A 23,036-nucleotide genomic window follows, 5' to 3' on the forward strand; every position below is an offset into this window, starting at 1 on the left:
AAACTTACTTTGAACAACATAATGCTTATAAGCCCCACCCTTTCGAAACAACAACCCATAAGCAACATCACCTCTTAGAATTGACCATATCTAATCCACTTCACAATTACATGAACGGTTCTTCCAAAGAATATGAATAAAGATGAATAGTCCAATCCATATCTACAGTACAACTTAGGGTTGAAAATGAGTCGAGTCGAGTCGAACTCGCCTCAGCTCAGTTCGACTCGTTAAGAATTAGCCGAGTTCGAGTTCATGACGAACTTTTTTTCCAGCTCAAACTCGACTCGTTAATAATTGACCGAGTTTGAGTTCGAGTTCGAGTTTATCACGAACTTTTTTCAACTCAAACTTGACTTGTTAGAAGTTCACTAACATCTCGTTTCAACTCGTTAAGTTTATCTCGTTAGGTTCAACTCGCTTATTTTACAGGCATAAACGTAGTTTTTGAAAGTCTATTCTTATATATATATATATATATATATATATATATATATATATATATATATATATATGACATTTTAAATTAAACTTTTTTAAATAAAAAAATATAGAAATAAAATAAAAGTTATAAGATTGAAATTTATACGATATTAATTTTATTTGTATAATTATTTGTAGAAATATTTTCCTCACTTGAGAATATAAATTATCAATTAAAATTGTTAGATTAAAATAAAATATGATACTAAGATTTAGAGCAAATCTTTAAACCTACTCTTAAAAGACAATATAATCTATTTCATATATAATCGAATTGACTCATGAACCTAACGAGTCGAACTATGTATAGTTCAAGTTCAACTCATTTAGTTAACAAACTTAGTTTTTAGCTCATACTCAACTCATTTGGTTCATGAACCTAGTTCAACGATTTAATTTTCGAATCGAATTTCGAATTATTTTCAAATTAGTTTGGTTCATTGCCAGCCCTAAGTAGAAAGGTTAATCTTACAAAGATATTCTGTGTAATTATTTAGCATTTATTACTATATTCGTTTTTCTTATTGATCTTATTTAAAGATTAAAAAATTGAAACAATAATTATAAGTTGACAAATTATAAATGGAAGCTCTTAATATGAACTTGGTCCAATAATAAACCTCTCTCTGTATTAAATAAAATTATGCCATCTCCCACTCTGTAATTTGCTCTAATTTAATAATAGGACCACCTACGAGAATCCCTATCTATATTAGATGTTTACTATAAACTAATATAAATTGATACGAAAAAATAAAAAAATAATTTTTTTTTTATAGCTATATCTAAGAATTAATGAAAATATTTATACCATAAAGTAAATCGAAATAAACTCGTCCATAATTTTCTTAAATATAATCTTCCTTTAAAAATGGCATACAATGGGAAGGAAAAGGACAAAGATGTGATGTACTCTACTATACCTAAAATAAAAAAAATATCAACAAAACAACAAGGATACATAACTACTTTACCAATGTTATAATTTCCTTGAAATAATGATCATAAATTGATGCTTTTGATCTAATTCTCCCATTAGAGCAAAGAGAAATACTAAACTTACACTTAGAATTGACACTACACCGTATATTTATACCATTTTATTTACTTTTTGTTTTTTTATTATTTTTCTCTTGCCTTAATTTCTGTGCCACTCTTACAAATTTTGGAAAAAGCTACGGTGTAGCTGTATGGTGTAACTAATCTAGTGTATGGATAGCAAAACTCTTAGAGCAAAATATACATCAAGTGTCATACTCAATGCATGTACAATGAATGAACAACTTATATAATCAATTAAACATACTAAAAGGACAAAAAATCGAACAATTTACAAAGTAAAAGATTCTACATCAAATAATGTCATGGGTCCTACTCCTATAGGCGTGATTGTAGCATTATTAATGTGGAATACTTTATCAAAATTAATAATGTAAGCTTAAGTCATACATAATTATCATCATCACCATTGAAATGATAAAAAATAATATGGACAACAACCCAACATCAAAATCCAATAATTCATTTCAAAAATACATCAACTCTACAGTTTCTCACAAACTTTTGTGCACAGAAAGATTGAGTTGAGAAACTTTTTTAGGGCTATTTCTTATCCTAGAAAACTAAAAATGAAAAGGGTGTTATTTTTACTAAGCCCTTTGAAGCAAAGGTTGAAATGTTTTTGTTTTGGTGGAATTATGTCTCATAATAAGCATCCTTGGCTTCCAATATGGACATCCCCTGGCTACGGCATTCATGGCTGCAAAATGCCATCTCACCCCTGCAAAATACAATCCAACATCATGGAACTAGGTTAAAGATTAATTGGCATGCTAAAAGAATGGTTCAAATTCTAATCATACACAAAATAGCAAAGCAAACAAAAGAATTTTTTTTCAAAAAGAACTCAGTATCCAACTTGAAGACCAATTTCAACGCCCACGACGGAAACTAAACCGAAGATAGAACAAAATCCTTTATGAACTGAGAACAAAACTCTATGAGCTCATTATCCAACTTGAAGACCAATTTCAGCGAGAGACTCATCTAAAGACGACCGAACAAAATTCAGTAAGAAATGAACTAACCTAATACAAAAATTATTTTAGCAGATTTGAACTTGAAGTTTTAAATAGCGGTTGCAGTCGCAACACAGCTGCGTAAAAGCTTTCGCGATTTCGATCTATCAAATGTTGCAACGCTGATTGCGGTGTGAATTAACCACACATTGATCTTTATCATAAAAAAGGCAAGTAAAGTTATAGGTATAGGCTTCAGATATGTTTTGTCGTGGCTGTTTTTGCACGGATCAGATTAAAACCCTATACAGGAGCACATAGTATCCAACTTTCATGACTAGGGTAACCCCTTATGGTTTTGTATACCCTCTGATGACAAGAGCAAACTAAAATCTACACCAACACTTACACAAACAAAATTTTCTAATAATCAACATACAAACCAAATTTTCATTTCAAAAATTGAAATTTCAACACTCAAATAAATTAGTCCATACAATATTAACATCCATGGGGGTTTAAACATCAAAGAATAAGCAATTACCTGTACATGTAGATGTCTTTACCCTGCTCAAGATTCTTCTTGCAGTAAAAACAGAATCTCAGAAAATTCTCATACTGATGATAATAGCTAGTAGGATGAGGAACACAATACCCACTCTCTTTAACAGAAACAGAACATCCAAAATCAAAACAACTACTCTCAATTACACAATTATCAAATATATGAGTTGTTCTCGGATTCGGGCCATGACAAATCACACGCGTATAATCCTCCGAAAGCTCCATTTCACTTGCAGAAACACACCCTTTGAAAACTCCATTACCAGAGTTCAAGTTTTCATTTTCCACAACAGAATTACCACCACCACACCCAGATGAAGATTTTCCCACAGGAGAGACTGAGAAGCTTCCAGAAGAAGAACCTAAACAAGAATTCCTAGTCTTGATTCCGAAATCGCCCCTAGATAAAGGCGAAGATGATGATTCAGACGAAGAAGAAAAAGACGGAATCTGAATCTTCAACTGAGATCCAAACAGAACCGTTCTGTTTTCCACCTTCGAGTTCACTTCACTGTTTTTTTCATCATCAAGAAGAACATCAACTAAACCAAGACCAACAACAACCTTTGACTCATGTTTTTCCCAACAACAACGTTTCTGTTCTTGTTTTCCAGCACTATTAGTATTAGTTGCTTCAGACCAAAAACGATTCTTTCTGAAACCATTAAAAGTTTTACTATCAAGAATTGAAGTAGGACTCATCATACTTGTTTCCGTTTCATGAAAACCCTTCGAAGTAAAATTCGTAAACAACTTCGGAGAATTAAATAAAGATAAACCGATTCTCTTTGAACCAGAAGAATCCTCCATTATAGCAGCTTAATCACAAACTGTTACAAAAGTTCATGAAATGAATATTATATATATATATATGTTAGAAATACAAAATAATTCAAAATAATTATAGTAACTTTTTCTTCCCCGTTTATTTCGGTGAGTTTCTGAGAATAGAATCAAGATGGTGATGAAAAAAGACATGAAAAGCTCTTGTGAGTGGTCATGATCAAAAGGACCAAGACATGCATGTAACAGAGAAAACAGAACAAAATAAGAGTTTGTAATTTTGTTGGTTCTTTTGGTTACTTTGGATTCCTTTTTCACCGTAAATTATTACTGTGAGGAACAATAGTGGTGTGGTGGGGCTGTTTTTATTTATTTTATGTATCGTTTTCAATGTACCTTTATTAGGGCACTATAGTTCAGTGTTCCATGATTAGGTCTGAAGTTGTTGCAGAGATCAATGAAATTGTTGCAGAGAAAAGAAGAGAGCGGTTTTGATTGGAGTAACTGGTTGGTGGTTTTTTTTTTCTCTTTGTATGATTGAAAATATAGGTGGGTTTTTTTTTGGTTTGAAATTTAGAGGAAAAGAAGAAGAATGATGGGTTGTTTCAGGTGAATCATTGAGTGGTTTTAATAAGGACACATTACTATGATCTCAGCAATGCCAGTTTTTACGAACGTTACCAGTAAAAGTTAAAGTACGTATAATTCCATGTTAAATGGTTGAGAAATGATGTATGTGTATACTCATGTTAATTATGATGTCATTTTTTTTAGAACTTTAAAATTGGTATAAAATTGGATATTATAATTATTAATGAGTCGCATATACTTTTAATATTCTTATACTTAAGCGGTTTCGTTACACCAATTCAGTATGGGAGTGGACAAATTTAATCAATCTGATTGAAATGGATTGATCCATATTTTTTTTTTTCAAACGGATCAGGTTGGATTGAATATCGGGTCAAATGAGTACTTTCTCCGGCCTGAATTATAAGTAAATGTTTTCTTTTTAGGTTCATTGAGTAATGAATGTATCTAGTCTACTTAAAAGATCAGATACATTTATTATTCAATGACCTAAAAAAATAATATTTGCTTATAATAATGGTCAGAGGGAGTATTTTACACCAATAAAAAATCGAATTTGGCTGCAAGCTGTGGAGGGCAGCGGTTTTGACTAATAAAAGTTTGTTGTTTTTTGCAGGTACCTTAAAAGACTGGATCCATCTTAATTTATTTCTTCATATGGGATGGGACTCGGTTAATGATTGACAAGTTTTTTGGACAACTGTTTGCTATTATCTCTGGCTTTGGCATAATAATGAGGAACATGACGACAACTTCAACAGACCAGTGGATGAATTTAGATTCATCATGCACAAGATTCAGGAATACAAGGAAGCTAAAGAAGCCCATATAGTTGCAACGGTTCCTCATTTGAAAGAAAAGATGATCAAATAAGAAAATCCTGTAGGAGGTTGGATAAAGATTATTGTGGATGGAGCTGTGAACAAGAATGGGTTTGCGGGTTGTGGAGGAATCATTAGAAGAGCAGATGGTGAATGGTTGGGAGGGTTCTCTAAGAACCTTGGTATTTGCAAAATTCAAGACGCTAAGCTTTGGGCGATCTATGAAGGTTTACAAATTGTAATTAGCATGGGCTTCACGAAAATTATCATGGAGTCAGATGTCAAGCAAATTATCAAAGACATTATTAGAGATAGGAATGCTTCAACAAGTGGTAATCTTTTATGCAAGATCAGGAAGTTACTTTGTGTAGATGTTGAGATCTCTTTTAATCACACATTTAGGGAGACAAACAACTGTGCTGACCAGTTAGCTAAACATAGTATTCAACAAACGCTAACTTTTAGTATGTTTCAGAATTGTCCTTTGTTCATGAAGGATTGGTTTGATTTCGACCTAACCGGTTTAGTCCATAACCGGTTAATTCCGCTGTAGTTTTCTTCCTTGGGGCTTTTGCCCTTCATGTAACAAAAAAAATCGAATCTGGCTGAACTCAACTAATATTTGTTTTATTACTCCCATTATAAAAATAGAGTTCATAATGTTGTCAAGTTATTATAATTTATTGAGTGAAAACATGTAATTCAAGTGGTGTAACGAATTAACACAAGGGTCTAACTAATTACAGTTGGTAGAAAAACACTTTAGGACAAAAAAGTAGTTTTTGAGATGCGTTAACCGGTAAACCAGTTAACGAAACACGTTAACCGGTTATACCTTACATTGAAGTTTAATGGTTTTGTCTGATGTAACCTGTTAACAGTTTGTGTTAAACGGTTACAACCCTAAGATTTGGCTTTTTCTTGTATTTTGTTGATGTGTTTTAGGTTCCAATCATTTTGTAACACTTGTATAAATGCCTTGAAGGCATCCTCATCATTGGTTAATGCAAATTATCATTCTCACCCTCAATTACCCCTCTCTCTCTAATTCTCCTCTCTCTCTCTCTCTCACTACCTCTTTCTCCACATACTCCATAGTTCATCAATTATGTGATTGCATGTTCCAACATTTGGCATCAAGAGCCTGGTTCTGATCCCTAAACATTCAATGTGCAATGTAAATTTTGTCTTCAATGATATAGTCCCCACAAATCTACCAACACTTGATGCAGAAAATTACAATAAATGGTGCAAGCAAATGAAGGCGTTGTTTGGCTACCAAGAAATTCTTGAAGTGATCAAGAATGGGGTGAATCCCATTGTTGAAGGTGCAACAGATGAACAAAAGGTTGCATACAAGGAAGAAAAGAAGAAAGATTATAAAGCGTTGTTCTTGATCCATCAATGTGTGGATGGTGACAATTTTGAAAAGGTTAGGGATTGCAAATCATCAAAGGAAGCGTGAAAAATCTTGGAAAAGGTATATCCAAGGGCTGATAAGGATAAGGTGGTGAAGTTACAAACTCACATACGTCAATTTAATTAATTTAATGGAGAAAAAGGAGACAATCAACGATTACGTGACGTAAATTACGCGATTGCTGAATCAAATTAAGTCGTGTGGAAAAACTGTATAGGATTAGAATATTGTGTCGAAGATCTTGCGTTCTTTGGCGGTAAGATTTGACAACATGATAGTGGCGAGCGATTGAAGAGTAGAAGGATCTTTCGATGTTGAGCAAAGACGAGCTCCAAATCTCTCTTAAGGCTCATGAGCAAAGGATGGAGGATAGAAATAACAAAAAGGAAAATACAAAGATCACTTTGCAAGCTCGATTCAATGAGATGAACAAGAAGTCAAAAGCAAAATGGCCCATGAAGAGTAAAGGGAATTTTCAGAATTTTGGTGGAAAAGAGTCCTAAAATTCGAAGAGTTTAACTTGTCAATGGGGTGAGATCAGCTGCAACAAATAGGAAAGTATGACAAGAGTAAGGCACACTACTACAATTGTCAAAAGTTCGGTCACTTTGCTAGAGAATGCAACGCGAACAAGAGGGAATCTCAAGGAGATGAAGCCAAGGTTGCAAGGCAAGAGGTGGATGATGATAATATATTCTTGGTCATGATCACTGAAGGTGAATATAGTAGTAGTAGGTTGCAGGGCAAGAGCAACAACAATTATGGGATCGCTACAGAAACGTTTGTAGAAGAAAGTGTTATTTTGATCGTGAGAGAAGGAGTACAGCGCAACAAAGAATGGTACTTAGATTCTGGTTTTTCTATGCATATGATGGGGAGGCAGGATTGGTTTGTTAAAATCAATCAAGCCACGAAGAATAAAGTGAAATTCAATGATGACACCATTTTAGCGGCCAATGAGATCAGTGATGTTTTGATCATGAAGAAGGATGGTGGACATTCCTTGATCAAAGATGTATTATACATTCTTGGAATTAAATGTAACCTTTTAAGTATTGGTCAATTGCTTGAGAAAAATTACAAGATTCACATGGAAGACAATATTTTATACGTTAAGGATGCAAACGGGGTTTTATTCATTAAAGCTCATATGGTTGTCGTTAGAACTTTCAAGATTGAGTTGAAGGTTAGGAAGCATGGGTATCTTGTTATAGTGGCAAGTCGAGAAGAGTGGTTGTGGCACTACCGTCTTGGGAATCTCATTTTTCGAGATCTCAATGCGTTACAAAGGAACAAAATGGTAACCAGGTTGCCATCCAACAACATACCAGCTGAGATTGGTGAAGAATGTGTTAAAGTGAAGTAATACAAGGGTAAATTAAGCAAGGATGCATGTTGTAGAACCAAGCATTGCCTTGAGGTGGTATATTCTGATGTGTATGGGCCGATGCAAGTTGATTCCTGAGGTGGCAATAGGTATTTTGTCACTTTTATCAATGATTATAGTAGAAAGCTATGGACATACCTAATCAAGAGAAAATATGAAATATTTGAAGTGCTTAAGAAGTTCAAGACCATGGATAGCGGCAAAGCAATCACAAGTTCAAATTTCTTAAAACGGATGGTGAAGGCGAGTATGTCTCAAATGACTTTGGGAAGTTTTGTGATGAAGATGGCATAGTGCATGAGGTAGTACCACCCTATACACTGCAGTAAAATGGTGTTTTTGAAAGAATCAATCGATTATGAACATGGTGAGAAGCATGTTAAAAGGGAAGAACTTGCTAACAAGTTTTGGGGAGAAGCAATATCCACAACTGCCTATTTATTGAATAGGTGTCCTACAAAGAAGCTTGAGAATATAACACTAGAAAAGGCATGGTCTAGATTCAAACCGAATCTAAATCATTTGAGAGTTTTCGGTTTCGTGGCATATCAATATATTCCGGGCTAACTTAGAAATAAGTTAGATGTCAAAGGGGAAATGATGCTACTTGTAGGGTATCACTCCACTAGAGGTTACAAGCTGTTTGATATTGAAAATAGAAAGATTGTGATCATCTGAGACATTTTGGTCGACAAATTAAAGCATGTGGAACAACTTGTAACCAGTTACACTCAAACGTTAATCGATTACACGCATGCGTTAACCGGTTACAAGAAACCGTTAACCGATTACAGCTTCAAATTTCCAGATTTTGGAGAAAATGAAACTGCGGAAGAACCGTGCATCAAAGGCAGAACTGATGAAAATGTGAAACGAACAACAAGGCAAAGAGGTTTGCCTCAAAGACTCAAAGATTGTGAGATATTCAGCGGCAACGAAATTAATGATGATGGTAATTTTGTCCATTTTCCACTTATGGAAAAATCTAAACTCGTTAATATGGAAGAGACCTTAAGTGATCCAAAGTGGATTTGTGCTATGAAGAAGGAGCTGGAATCAATTGAGAAAAGCAATACTTAGGATTTAGCTGATCTACCGAAAAGAAAGGAGTCGATTGGTCTAAGATGGGTCTATAAGGTGAAGGCAAATCCCAAAGGTGAAATAATCATGCATAAGGCCTGATTAGTTGCAAAGGGATTTTTGCGAATAGAATGTATAGACTTTGATGTGGTATTTACACCGGTTACTAGGATCAAATTATAAGGCTAATTATTGGTATTGCGAATAGCAACAATTGGTCTATCTATTAAATGGAAGTGATGTCCGCTTTTTTGAATGGTCCGCTTGAAGAAGAAATGTATGTAGAAAAACCCTTGGTTTTGTTGTGAAAAACCAAGAGGGAAGATTCTACAAGTTGAGAAAAGAGTTCTACGGATTGAAGAAAGCTCTGAGAGCTAAGAACAAAAGGATATAAGGTTTCCTAGTTGAGGTTGGATTCAAGAAATGTGTGTTCGAGCGTGAAGTTTGTTTGAAGATGGATACAAGTGAAAGTGTGATCATTCTTTGTCTATACGTAGATGATTTGTTGATCACGAGAAACAACGAGAAGAATATTTCTAAGTTCAAGAGTAAGCTTATGAAAGAATTCGAGATGAGCGACCTTCGTATTATGACATACTTCTTTGGCATAGAGTTCCACAAGTTCAAAAGGGGATTACTTATGCACCAAAGGAAATATGCTATTGAGATATTGAAGAAGTGTGGCATGGAGCATTGTAATGCTGCCATTACACCAGCTGAACCAAGGTTGCAACTGTCCAAGAATGAAAAGGAGCATAACGTCGACCCAACTTAATATAGAAGGTTGATTGGATCATTATATTACTATTGCAATATGCGGCCAGATTTGGCGTTTAGTACCAGTATTGCAAGTAGATTCATCGAAAGAGCGAATGTGTCTCACTTGGCAGTAGTCAAAAAATCTTAAGATACGTCAAAATGGTCTACTGGCTGTGGAATTCTCTTTCCCGCAACGGATACGGACAAAACATGAAATTTGCTTGTTTTTTTTCAATTGGTGCGGAGATAAATAAGATCGAAAGTCCACCATTGGATACATCTTTATGATCGATGGAACACCAATCTCATGGTGTTCGAAGAAGGAACCTAGTTTCACTCTCGTCTTGTGAGGCAGAGTATATTGCCGCTTAGTTATGTGCGTGCCAAGTCGTGTGGCTAATGAATCTATTGAAATAGTTGGGCAACAATGAGGGTGAGCCTGTCACACTCTCGGTTGATAATGTTTTAACTATTAATTTTTCTAAGAATCCAATTGCACATGAGAGGAGAAAGCACTTAGAGATGAGGTTTCAGTACTTAGGGGAGCTTATTAGTGAAGGCAAGTTAAGAGTGAGATATTGTAGAAGTGAGGACCAAGTTGCTTATTTGTTGACTAAGAGAGTAAAAAATGATGTGTTCTAAAGGTTGAAGATGAACATGTATATGAAAGACTTGGAGCACTTGAATTAAGGTGGTGTGTTTAAGTGAAAACATGTAATTCAAGTGTTGTAACCAGTTAACGCTGGGGTGTAACCAATTATAGCTGGTAGAAAAGCACTTCTGGAAAAAAACAATTTTGGAGTTGCGTTAACCGGTTAACGAAACACGTTATCCGGTTACACCTGACATTGAGTTTTTATGGTTTTGCCTATCGTAACCGGTTAACGAAACACGTTATCCGATTACACCTGGCATTGAGTTTTTATGGTTTTGTCTGTTGTAACCGGTTAACAATTTGTGTTAACCAGTTAGAACCCCGAGTTTGGTTTTTCTTGTATTTTCTTGATGTGTTTTAGGTCTCAATCATTTTGTAACACTTGTATAAATGCCTTCGAGACATCCTCATCATTTGGTTAATGCAAATTATCATTATCATTCTCATCCTCAATTCTCTCTCTCTCTCTCTCTCTCTCTCTCTCTCTCTCTCTCTCCCTCCCTCCTCTCTCTCTCTCTCTCTCTCTCTCTCCAAATATTCCATAGTTCATCAATTGCGTGATTGTACGTTCCAACATAATTTTTATAATCTAATTGTGGCATTATATTTACGCAACATGAAAATTTAAATGTTATTTAATTTGTGGTTTAAAAAATGGTAATAAGCAAATTAATGTTAAATGATATTAAAAATATATAATGTAATAATAATTTTTTTTAATAATAAAAAATAGTTCTTTGTGCTATTTTAATATTTTTCTAAGAAAAATTGTTATTTGTGAATTATATATTTAAAAAGGTCATTTTTATGGATTTAGCCCAATAACTATTAAATTTATTAAACTCATTTGATTTATCCGCTAAATTGATTTAATTGAATCTGCAAAAAACTAAAATTTTATCGGTCGAAATTGAACCTTAATAGGGGTGTTCATGGGTCGGTTTGGGTTGAATTTAGCCAAAATTATAATCCAACCCGTATATGGTACACTGGTTTGGGTGAGGAAAATTAACCACCCACAATATCATTGGGTTGGTTTGGGTAAAACCACAAATTTGTGGGTTGGATTGGGTAATGGGTTACCCAATATTATTTTTCCTTATATAATTATTAATGATATGTTACATTTTTTCTTAATAAATAGTTTAACATATTACTGCTATTTTTTTAAACATCAAATGTCAAAATGTATAATGAAATTTATTATAAACAAATATTTGTAAGAACCAAAGTTACATTACAGTAAAACCTAGAATTACATAAAATACTTGCAATTTATTAGAATTAGCATCAAAATAATCAAAATGTGGCATCCTAAATAAGTTAAAACCATTACTTACTAAATAAAAGATGTTCAAAAAGTTGAAATTGAAGCAAGCAAAATTAAAAACATCAAAGTCATCACTTGTCAAATTATGAAAAAAGAGAAAAAAATATAGTCACTCAATAACCCATGGGTTTTGTGGGTTGGGTGTGGGTTTACCCATAACCCAATTATTTTGAATGGGTTTTCATTTTTGAAATCGTATTTACCCAATAACCCAACCCAACCCACTTTTTTAGATCGGTTTGGATGGGTTTTACTGGGTTTATTGGATTTACCCAACCCATGAACACCCCTAAATAAAACTGTAGTTTGCGTCGAATATCAATTTAAGGTCTGATTTAGACCAAAATCGACCGATTGTTCAATCCTAAATGCAGTCGATAGCAGTAAAGAGAAATTTAACTGCAGAGTTTAAAGTGGTTTATGATATAGTTTTGTTTGAAAATCAAACTAAATTAAATTATAGTAAGAAGTTATTCAAATCAAATTGAACTTTTGTTATTTACTCAAAAGTGAATCAGGTCAAAATTATTAATTTAGTATATTAATTTGAAATTCTAAATCAACAATACTAATGCTTTATTTGATAAAAATATTAGTTGGCTGATAAGTTAGTTAATAGTTTATATGTCTATAACTGATGACCAATAACTTATAATTTAAAAATTTTGTTGATGTTATGAAATTAACCAAAACAATATAGAGATGAAGAAGAGATGAATGGGAGAAAAAGTAATATTGTATTATCATCTTCTTTCAAGTTACCTTAACATTGCAACATGATCCATATTTATAGTACATGACCAATAACAACCATTAACTCAAGGAATACACAAAGGTTAGGAACTTAATTTATAGGAGTTAAGGAATTTAGAAAGATTGGGGAAAATGAACATCCACATCTATTTACTATTATTCATAACACTCCCCCTTGGATGTTCATTGAGGATATGCCTCGTTAAAACCTTACTAGAGAAAACCCAGTGGGAAAAATTCTAGTGAAGGAAAAAGAGTACAATATCCTTTGAATGTGAATTGCCTCGTTAAAAACCTTACCAGGAAAACCCAGTGGGACAAAACCACGGTGAAGGAAAAAAGAGTGCAAAACATATGTATTTCTCCCCCTCATGCAAACATTTATATGTGTGGTGATATTCTTTGTATTCGTTGCTTAAAATGTCTTCTTCGAAGCGACTTCATGTAGTGCTAATAGTTATGCAGGATTTGATGAAGTTGTTGCCATGAGTTGTTTCATAGATCTCCATGAAATGGTTGTACCATCACATGTAAATAAATAGCCTCTTTCTGATCTACCATTGTCTGAATCTGACAAGTAACCTGCATCTCTAAGATAACGAAGTATATGTTTGACCGCTTTCCAATTTCTTCGTGTAGGTGAATAATTCTATCTTGCTAATAGATTGACCGCAAATGATATATCATGATGTGTATATTTAGCAACGTGCATTAGTACTCCAATTGCACTAAGATATGGTACTTCAGGACCAAGCAATTTTTTATCCTTTTCTCGAAGCCTTAAAAGATCTTTCTCCATATCTAATGATCTAACAAGCATATTTGAGTAGGCAATATGTGACATTTGTCCATATATAATCATTTCAACATTTTTCTATATAGCCTTCTTGATGTACAAATATTCTTTTGTCCACATGCTCAATTTGCAAACCTAGACATATTTTGTCTTTTCTAGGTCCTTCATCTCAAACTCTTTATTTAAGCAATTTATAGCTTTTGGAATCTCTTCAGGAGTTCCAATAATACTTATGTCATCCACATAGACAACTATTATTGCAAATATTTTTCCACATCATTTTATGAAAATACAAGGACAAATTGAATTATTTGTATATTCATCATTTAGTAAATATTCTCTGAGGCGATTATACCACATGCATCCCGATTCTTTCAGCTCATACAGAGACTTGTTCAATTTGATGTAGTAGTTTTCTCGAGATCCATAATTACGTGCCTCTGGTATATTGAACCCTTCAAGGAGTTTCACGTAAATGTCACTATTGAGTGAACCATATAAATAAGATGTCATTACATCCATCATGTTCAAATTAAGCCCTTCATGTGTTACAAGGCTAATTAATTATCAAAAATCGATTGAATCCACTACAAGTGAATATGTTTTATCAAAATCAATCTTAGGTCTTTGTGAAAATCATTGAGCAATAAATAAAACTTTATATCATTCTTATTTTTTTTTTGCACAAAAACTCATTTATATCCAATTAGTTTCACACCTTGAGGTGGTCGGACTACATGTCCAAAAGTGAGTCACTTGTAAAGTGAGTTTAATTCTTCTTCAATTGAGTATATTTATTTTGGTCAATTCTCACTTAGTCTACAATTTTTAATAGACTTTGACTCATGATCCTCGTTATCGTTGATCACTTTTAGCGCTATATTGTATACAAAGATATTGTCAATATTGACTTTATTTGGTTATCTCAATTTCGGTTCCATTCCATTTCATCCATGACATAATTTATCGAGATCTCTTTATTTCATATTTCAAGTACTTGATTTGTTCTTCTGAAACTGAAAATTAAATTAGATCAAAGTGCTCTTAGCATTTTCATATCCTCACTTGGGTCATCTTTAGTTTCTTTTCTTAGTAGAGGACTTTTAACATTGGAACCGACTTTCATACCACGCTTCAGGCGCAGCCACAACTCATTTGCAATATTATATTATCCAATAGGAGAATCCACTTTGAGTGGAGTATTACGAGCTGATAATTTATTTCATAAACTTTGCAAATGAATAATATTTTGAACTTTTGGTTCATATTGATTTGTACGAGGATCAAGACAACAATTTATTTTAACTTGTTTATTTGAACTTCTTGTTCATGATTTCAGCTATTCATTTCCCTCCCCCTAATATTGGGAAAATTAATTTATCAAGTGATAATCAGCCTACTGTGCTGCAATCAAGTATTTGATTATTTTCTCAAATTATATCCTCAAAATTGAGAGTCATATTAATTATATTTTTCCAATATTCTATCATGACTCATCTTAATGTATTATATTGGAGCAATTGGAATTTACACAACACATCCAAATATTCACTAAGATGAGAAGTATTAGAATAAATTAGGGAGGACTAAGATATAGTATCTTGTTGGCTTAATGCGAATAAATATATTAATATCATACTTAGGGTGTTTCAAATATATAATTTAGAATTGATGATCTCATATGTATCAACCATATAATTAACTTTAGACGTCTAAAGAATGGATCTTCGGGTCCATTTTCTTTTTATGAATATATATGATATTCAATATCAATTTTAATAATATATGTGATACTTATACATGAATTTCTATAAAAAAAATCCATAAAACAAGATCTTAGTCTAATTAGTTGAGAAAATAATTTCACAAACTTCTGGTTATGAGTAGAGACATATGCATGATATTTTAGTCGATGCAACAATTAATGTCATCAAAATGTAATTTCTCACATTTTTATTTTCCTTTACAAACACACAAAAATTGACTGGATTGAAGAAACTTCTGGTTCTTCAATACAAATTATTTGCATCATATTATATCCGAGATGACCCAACCGGTTTTACCAACGACATATTTAAGTGTAATTTATAAACTACTAGTTTATAATAACATGTGCTTCAATTGTATTAATATAAGTGTAGTACAAGCCTGAGGAAAAAGAAGGTAGTTTTTCTATTACACATTTTCTGTCCAAATTGTGTTGTGTAATACAAAGATATTCGATACCTCCAATATAAGTCAAAACCAATATAATAGTATTTCATTATTAAACACTTTAATCAAATACATTCATATGAACATATGATCATATAATTATCAAACAATTACCCCTTATAAAATTAAACATATTTAATCATACAATATTATATCACTAAAATTATATCGTCATATAATTAATTTGATTTACTATCCTTCAGGGATGGATAAGTTCTTCAGGAACTATAAAAATAATTTATTTTTCTATCCTTCAGGGATGCTTGATAAGTTCTTCATGAACTATATAAATAATTTGTTATAAACAATAATCTAAATATATATATATATATATATATATATATATATATATATATATATATATATATATATAACCATCCTTCTGGGATGCGTTAAAATCATTTGTGTCATTTTTCTGGAACGACAATCTTTTAATGAACATATTACAAATTATGAATTTTTAGATCGATACAACAACAAAAATTTATGAAATCCTTCAGGGATATTTTAATAATACTCTTGAAATATTTTTTGGGATGCATGAAGATCACAATTGATATTATCCTGAGAGTTTCGTTTTACTTAGAAAATTACAATATTTGCAATCCTTCATAGATGTATACCATTAAATTATGAAAGAAAATTGGATCATTTTTATGAAATTTTATTTCTCAAAAAATGTAGGTTACAAATCTTTACAATCATCAATAAAAGAAAAATAAAATTTCTTTGAGAAATCCTTCTGGGATACTTCACTATTATTGATTCAATCATCTAGAATTCGATAATATAGGTGATGCAATCATTTTTCAAAATTTTAACATAACTGATGCAATCCTTCTGGGATATGTTACTAGTATAGATGCAATCCTTATAAGATTCATTAATATCATAATGAAATCACAAATTTTATTTTATAGTTCTTCAGGAACTCAATCACATTTTGTAGTTCTTTAGGAACTCAATCACAAATCTTTTACTAATAAAAATAATAATATTTATAATCCTTCTAGGATTCAATAATATTATAGATGCGACCTTTTAAAGGTGATTGAATGTTGAATTCTTCTGGAATTCATCAATTATCACAATAATCGATTAAACTCAATCTTTGAACAATAATTTGGAGATAGTTTAATATTTTAATCTTTAGTTCTACAAATATCACATCACAAACTATTTCCATAAACAACGGTCGAGAAAAATTATTCTTTGTGCAATCCTTCAGGGATGCTTGAATATTAAATTAACACTTTTATGTGTTAAAATTCAATTCCGGGCAAACATATAGAAATGCCTTAATGTTAAATTCTTCTGGAATTTAACAAGAATGATCAAAGAAATCTAATATTATTGTACAAGGTAAATCAATTTCTCTACAAAATATATAAAAAAATAAACATATTTATATGAAGGAAAAAAATAGTAACAAAAACATGAATTATATTATATTGGTTCAAATATATTAAGATTAGAAAAATAACGTAGAACCTGACTATATCATCACCCGCGTTGTAGAGTATCGTGCTGATAACGTGTTATGAAATTAACCAAAACAATATAGAGATGAAGAAGAGATGAATGGGAGAAAAAGTAATATTGTATTATCATCTTCTTTCAAGTTACCTTAACATTGCAACATGATCCATATTTATAGTACATGACCAATAACAACCATTAACTCAAGGAATACACAAAGGTTAGGAACTTAATTTATAGGAGTTAAGGAATTTAGAAAGATTGGGGAAAATGAACATCCACATCTATTTACTATTATTCATAACAGTTGAATTCATTTTTAATTTCGATTCAGTTTATTTGGGATTTAATTAAGTACTAAAATTTACACAATATAATTGAGTTTCATTAATCGATTCACCAATTCAATTTTACTACTAGATTCGACATATTTTTTAATAATCCTAGCATAGATGTTGCTCCAAACCCGTTGGCTATTAAACAAGAAAAAAACATAGCAATTAAAGAAAGGTAAGGTGGCGTTAAGTGAGTGGAATTTCCGATCGGCTATCTGTATGTGTCTCTCACTTTCAATTTCAATGCACATAGCATCAATGAATGAATCAGAGGCACTGTGTAACTGTGTTATGGGAGTAGTATAGCATGCTCACATCATGCATAACTGAAAGTGAAACCACCACTCACGAGTCACGAGATTATTAACAACATCGTTATCTTTCTTTAATCTATTCGATGCTAGGCATTATGAGTCTAGATACCTCAACAAAATTCTCCCTTTTTCCTTTCTTTTTATCCTATCAACTTTATTTAAAGTCAAGTATTAACAAGGAGTGATATTATAAAGTTGGCTTAAATATGTTTTAATATTCTAAATTTATACCCCTCTGATCTGAATTATAAGAAAAAGAAACAACTTTACGCTTATTGCTTATTAAGAGTAGTAATTAAATTATTTAATTTTTAATATCGTATACAATAATTAATATAAGAGATTAACTGTTTCACTGTCTGAATAAATTTTGTAATTTTTTTACACAATCAATGTCTCACAATCATTCAATGATAATATTAGATTATTAGAATAACAGTCAAACGCTAATTTAAAGGTTACAATTAACTGACAGTGTAAAATATTTTACATAGTCGGTGCATATCAATTAAATTCTTAATATAATTATTAAAAGGCGCTTAATTAAATTTTTATTTCTGAATAATATTAAATAATTAATGCAATGATAATTTTGAAATAAACGCATTTAATGTGCCTAAATTTGTTGATATTTGGTTATATTTCAAGTAATAAAGTTTATAAAACTTTTACTCTCGGAGTGAATATTTTTTTATATTTTAATTCAAATTAAAATTGATTTTATTTTTTTATGTTTAAAATATAAAGCCCAAATTGTCATTTTAACAAAGTCAACTGCATCCACAATCCTGATAACAATTTCTATTGTCAGTGTGAAAATTGTGTTTAATTGCAGAAATATTGTGTGTTAATAAAAATGTCAAAATATGAATAAATTTATAACATATTTGTAAAAGTTGTCGTTAATTCAATAAAACATATGAGATTGTACTTGTTATTAAAATGTCTAAAACACTTATTTAATGGGTGCGTAGAGCACAATTGATTGAGTTTTATTATAACTAGAAAAATACTAAAACTAAACTAATCGTTTGAATATCTGTGAAGAAAGTGACAATTCATCCCCTTTGAATCCTTTGCCGCTTTTCGACGATGTTTATGCTTAAACATGTAATGATCCTTCTTTAATCATGAATGGTTTATAAAATAGTTATATACCAAAATTTTAATCGTCGAATAGCTGTCTTTGTAATTGCAATCACCTCAGTGATCCTGATGAAACCACTAGAAGGTTTATTGCAGGTTTTTTCTTCACCCACCTCCTAACCTTCTTGCCCACCCCTGGTGAATTTACCACAATACCCCTTGTTTCGGAAGTTCATTTCCGAAACGGTACTTTTTTTTGGAAAAAAGGTGTTTTCGGAAATGAACTTCCGAAAACGTGTTTTTTTTAATATAAAATATTGATTTCGGAGATGCATCTCCGAAATAAAGTCACTTTTCAGAAAATGTGGTGTTTCGGAAGTTCATCTCCGAGCGCACCCCCCTTGGAGGAATTCGGAAATGCACTTCCGAAAATAGGTCTGAACAGAAGAAAATGAACAATTCGCTTTATTTAATCGGGTGAAAATTACAACGATAATATTACATAAAATTAAAGTTACATATTGTTAAACACGGGTAGGTGAGGATGAGAGAGTGGTGGGGAGAAAAAAAGGCTTCCAAATTTCAAAAGGTTTATTTATTATTTTAATAAAAATACGTACAACTGAAAGTAACAAATGACGGAGGAGGTGTAACCGGAGCCGAAACATATGACGGAGAAGGTGGATGTCCGGAGGAAGAAGACCCGGAGGTACGTCCACCGCGAGACAAAGGAGCCAATCAATGTAAGCTATAATTTATCATTATCATCAGGGGACGTCATTACAAAAAATTGGAAAAAAATCTTATTATTTTTAATCTTGATTTTTTTACAAAATACACATCAAACAAAAAAAAACACGTTATTCTTCCCGACGAGCGAACTCCTCCGAATGAAGATAATTATACCAATCCTCATCCCACTCAGTCTCAGAACCATCAGCGTTGATCACGACTCTCACGCCTGAAGACTGAGCTTGAGCATCCGGGCCCCGGGCCCCCTGGGAACGAGAAGTAGAGCCGGTCGAAACCTTCTTCTTCTCCTTCACCTCCTTCACCTCCTTCAACTCCTTCACCTCTTTCACCTCTTTCTTTGAAGAATCCTTTCTTCCCTTAGCGCCCTCTCTAGAAGACATTTAGGATACTAACACATTTACATTATATTGAAAAAAAATCTAGAAATTATAAAATTATGTCACTATTAACCCTAGTTGTGCCACTATTTTTCAATTTGGAAAACTTGAGAGTTTGCAACCATTGGAATCGTGATGCACCATGTTTAGTAAGGGGAGAAACCCTTCCTAAGTATACATAATGTGATCAACTGTCAAAAAATTAAATTATTTAGTTAGCACATTTTAATAATCATAATTATATTGCCTTCAAAAAAAAAAATAATCATAATTATACTAATAATAATGATAATAAAGAAGAAGACAAGAGAAGTTTTATTTTATGTAACATAATGAAGAAATAGAAGAAGACAAGATCAAAGGAGGGCAACCATGAAGGATTATCTTGAAGAAGCATAAATAGTTATAAGGTTTAGTTTGAGTTCATTCATTAGCTTGAGCGAACAATGATGCTAGGACTATAACTATATAATTTCAATTTATATGTACGTTGATTCATGTGAATGTAGGTATCAGAGAGACATTTTATATGCTACATAAGTTATTGAGATCAAATTAATTACAAATTCCCTCAAGCAAATTTTAAGTTTAAGCTTTTTAATATATAGCCCTCATCAAGATTAGTATCAAATAATGTAGGTTTTGCCCGTCGCGAGGTGCATTATCTATATTAGTAAGGTGTAAAGGAATAAATGTAATATGCAATTGTTAAAATTTGATTTTAATTTAACCAAGCTAATTATAATAAGATTATATATGTTTAGAAGTAAAAGTTGAGAATAGTCCATTTGATAGATTAGCATAAGGAGTTATTCACGCAAGTGTTAAAACTTGAAAGTTATATTAGATACAATTGAAAGGAGTTTCTACTTAAATAATTGAGTTTAATGTAACCAACATACACTCGACCTAAAACAAAGGGAAATATGGATCTTGATCCACTGGAAAATTATATTGATATACTTGTAAAAGACCCATAAGAAGGTGACGAGGGAAACAAGTGATATAATGCATCACCCATAACACCTTTCTAGATCGATTTTCTGTTTACTAGATGTGACACTGCTTCCTTAAACAGGGAGAAGTAAGAGAAAATGTAGTTTTACTTAAAAGGGAAACAAACGATTTTGGTTTAAAACTGAATAGACACTTTATCATCTTAGAGGAGAAAACTCAGCTAGTCATACTTAAACATGAGAACAGATGGATCCTTTACATCACAAATGAAACAAAGACTCCAACTCGGATAAATCAACAAGTATGCCACTAGCTCTTTCAAATGGAAAAGGATCAATCATATCAATCAATATCAAGGGGTTAAGGAATTACAACTCCACTATGAAGATTAATCATGCCTTAAATTTTTTGAAAAAAGATCTTAAGAAGAAATACCATAAAAGGCAAAATGTTTTAAAGAAAGTTTTAAAATATTTTGACAAACATAAGAAATTTTTAAAAGGGGAGAAGATTTTAAAATTCAAAGAAGACGGGGGGAGATGAAGGGAATATCCTAAAGCATAAAGTAAAAGCAAAGGAAAAGAACAATCTAACCAAATAAGAAGTCAACACTTGACATTAAGAAGTCAATGTAGAATTCCCATCCTCTGGATTAACCAACCAAACAAGCGCAATACCAAGATAATAGATGAGAACACCTCCATATATACAACCGAGCATGTCACCAGCTTAATCAATACTCCCCCTAGGCCCGCTTACCGGCTGCCCAGGAAATATTGTTTTTGCCTCCCGCAGGAATCGAACCACCTACCTAGGGGTTAAGTACGTATTCATAGCAATTCCTGCTACCACTTGATGAATTATGGATCAACCTCATGCAAGAAGAACTTGGTGAGTTTAAAAGGAATGAAGTTTGGGATTTATTTCCTAGGCCTAATGGAAAAAATTTCATTGGTACAAGATGGGTATTCAAAAACAAAACGGATGAAAGTGGAGTTGTTACCATATTAAAGGAGTAGACTTTGATGAGACCTTTGATGAGTCTTTGATGAGACCTTTTATCCAATTTCCAAACTTGAATCAATCATACTTCTGTAAGGAGTGTCTTGCTTATTAAAATTTAAGTTGTTTCAAATGGATGTGAAAAGTGCCTTTCTAAATGGATACTTACATGAAGAAGTCTATGTAGACCAACCAAAGGGGTTCATGAATCCTACTTATCCAGATCATGTGATTAAGCTAAAGAAATCTATGGGCTAAAACAAGATCCTAGAGCTTGGTATGAAAGGCTAACAAAATTTCTTGTTAACAATGGTTACAGGAAAGGAGGAATAGACAAGACCTTGTTTATCAAGGAGAATGATGGGAAACTCATGATTTCTCAAATATATGTTATAATATTGTGTTTCGAGGAATGTCAGACCAAATGGTGGAACATTTTTTCAAACAAATGCAATCATAATTTGAGATGAGTATGCCAAGAACATAGTGAAGAAATTTGGTATGGAAAATGCAAGTCACAAAAGGACATCTGCTCCTACTCATTTGAATTTATCAAAGGATAAATAAGGAGTTGTAGTTGACCAAAGTTTATACAGAAGCATGATTGGAAGTTTAGTATATCTTACAACTAGCAGACCAAATATTACCTTTGTTGTAGGTGTACGTGCAAGGTATCAAGCTGAGCCAAAAACAAGTCACGTCAATCAGGTGAAAAGAATTTTTAAGTACATCAATGGAACAAGTGACTATGGGATGTGTGAGATATTGGATCAAACTCTAGTATGGTTGAAGGGTAGCTTAGTTTGACATTGTTAAGCATGAAGTCGAAGGTTGTTCACATGCTGGTGTCGAAGTGTGCATGTTGTAGTCGAAGATGGGTCGAGCATGCATGTTTCGAAGATGCTAGGGTTATTAGCATGTTAAATTAGGTTTTAGTGTTTAAACCCTAATTTGTAAAGTTAGCTTGTTTATTAAGTTGGCTTGTATAATGGGTCTTGTGGAAAAGGCCATTAGTTAGTAAGTTAGGTTTTATTATAAATAACATACTAGTCTCTCATCATTGCATGCTGCAAATCCTG

General features: G+C 32.3%; 1 protein-coding gene across 3 annotated transcripts; it reads right to left on the reverse strand.

Annotated features, from left to right (window-relative positions):
* Window positions 1-1,889: 1,889 nt before the first annotated feature.
* On the reverse strand, window positions 1,890-4,459 carry LOC131636878 (FCS-Like Zinc finger 8-like). Of its 3 annotated transcripts, none has more exons than XM_058907467.1 (3): window positions 4,245-4,459; window positions 3,046-3,895; window positions 1,890-2,263 (listed from the first exon to the last, which is right to left on the reverse strand). In XM_058907467.1, exons 2-3 carry the CDS (start codon window positions 3,873-3,875, stop codon window positions 2,179-2,181), a joined length of 915 nt encoding a protein of 304 aa, XP_058763450.1. In that variant the 5' UTR covers window positions 3,876-3,895; window positions 4,245-4,459; the 3' UTR covers window positions 1,890-2,178. The 3 variants fall into 3 exon arrangements, with proteins under 3 accessions (XP_058763450.1, XP_058763451.1, XP_058763449.1); XM_058907468.1 differs by having other exon boundaries at window positions 3,977-4,459; XM_058907466.1 differs by having other exon boundaries at window positions 3,046-4,459.
* Window positions 4,460-23,036: the final 18,577 nt, after the last annotated feature.

This window comes from Vicia villosa, unplaced genomic scaffold (assembly GCF_029867415.1).
Source record: "Vicia villosa cultivar HV-30 ecotype Madison, WI unplaced genomic scaffold, Vvil1.0 ctg.001848F_1_1, whole genome shotgun sequence".
Classification (NCBI taxonomy): Eukaryota; Viridiplantae; Streptophyta; class Magnoliopsida; order Fabales; family Fabaceae; genus Vicia; species Vicia villosa.

Excerpts from the sequence above, each read along its gene's own strand:
- LOC131636878 (XM_058907467.1), bottom strand. The coding sequence starts at position 3,875 with ATGGAGGATTCTTCTGGTTCAAAGAGAATCGGTTTATCTTTATTTAAT. Across the intron at positions 2,264-3,045 it reads AAAGACATCTACATGTACAG|GGGTGAGATGGCATTTTGCA; the intron begins GTAATTGCTTAT and ends TGTATTTTGCAG.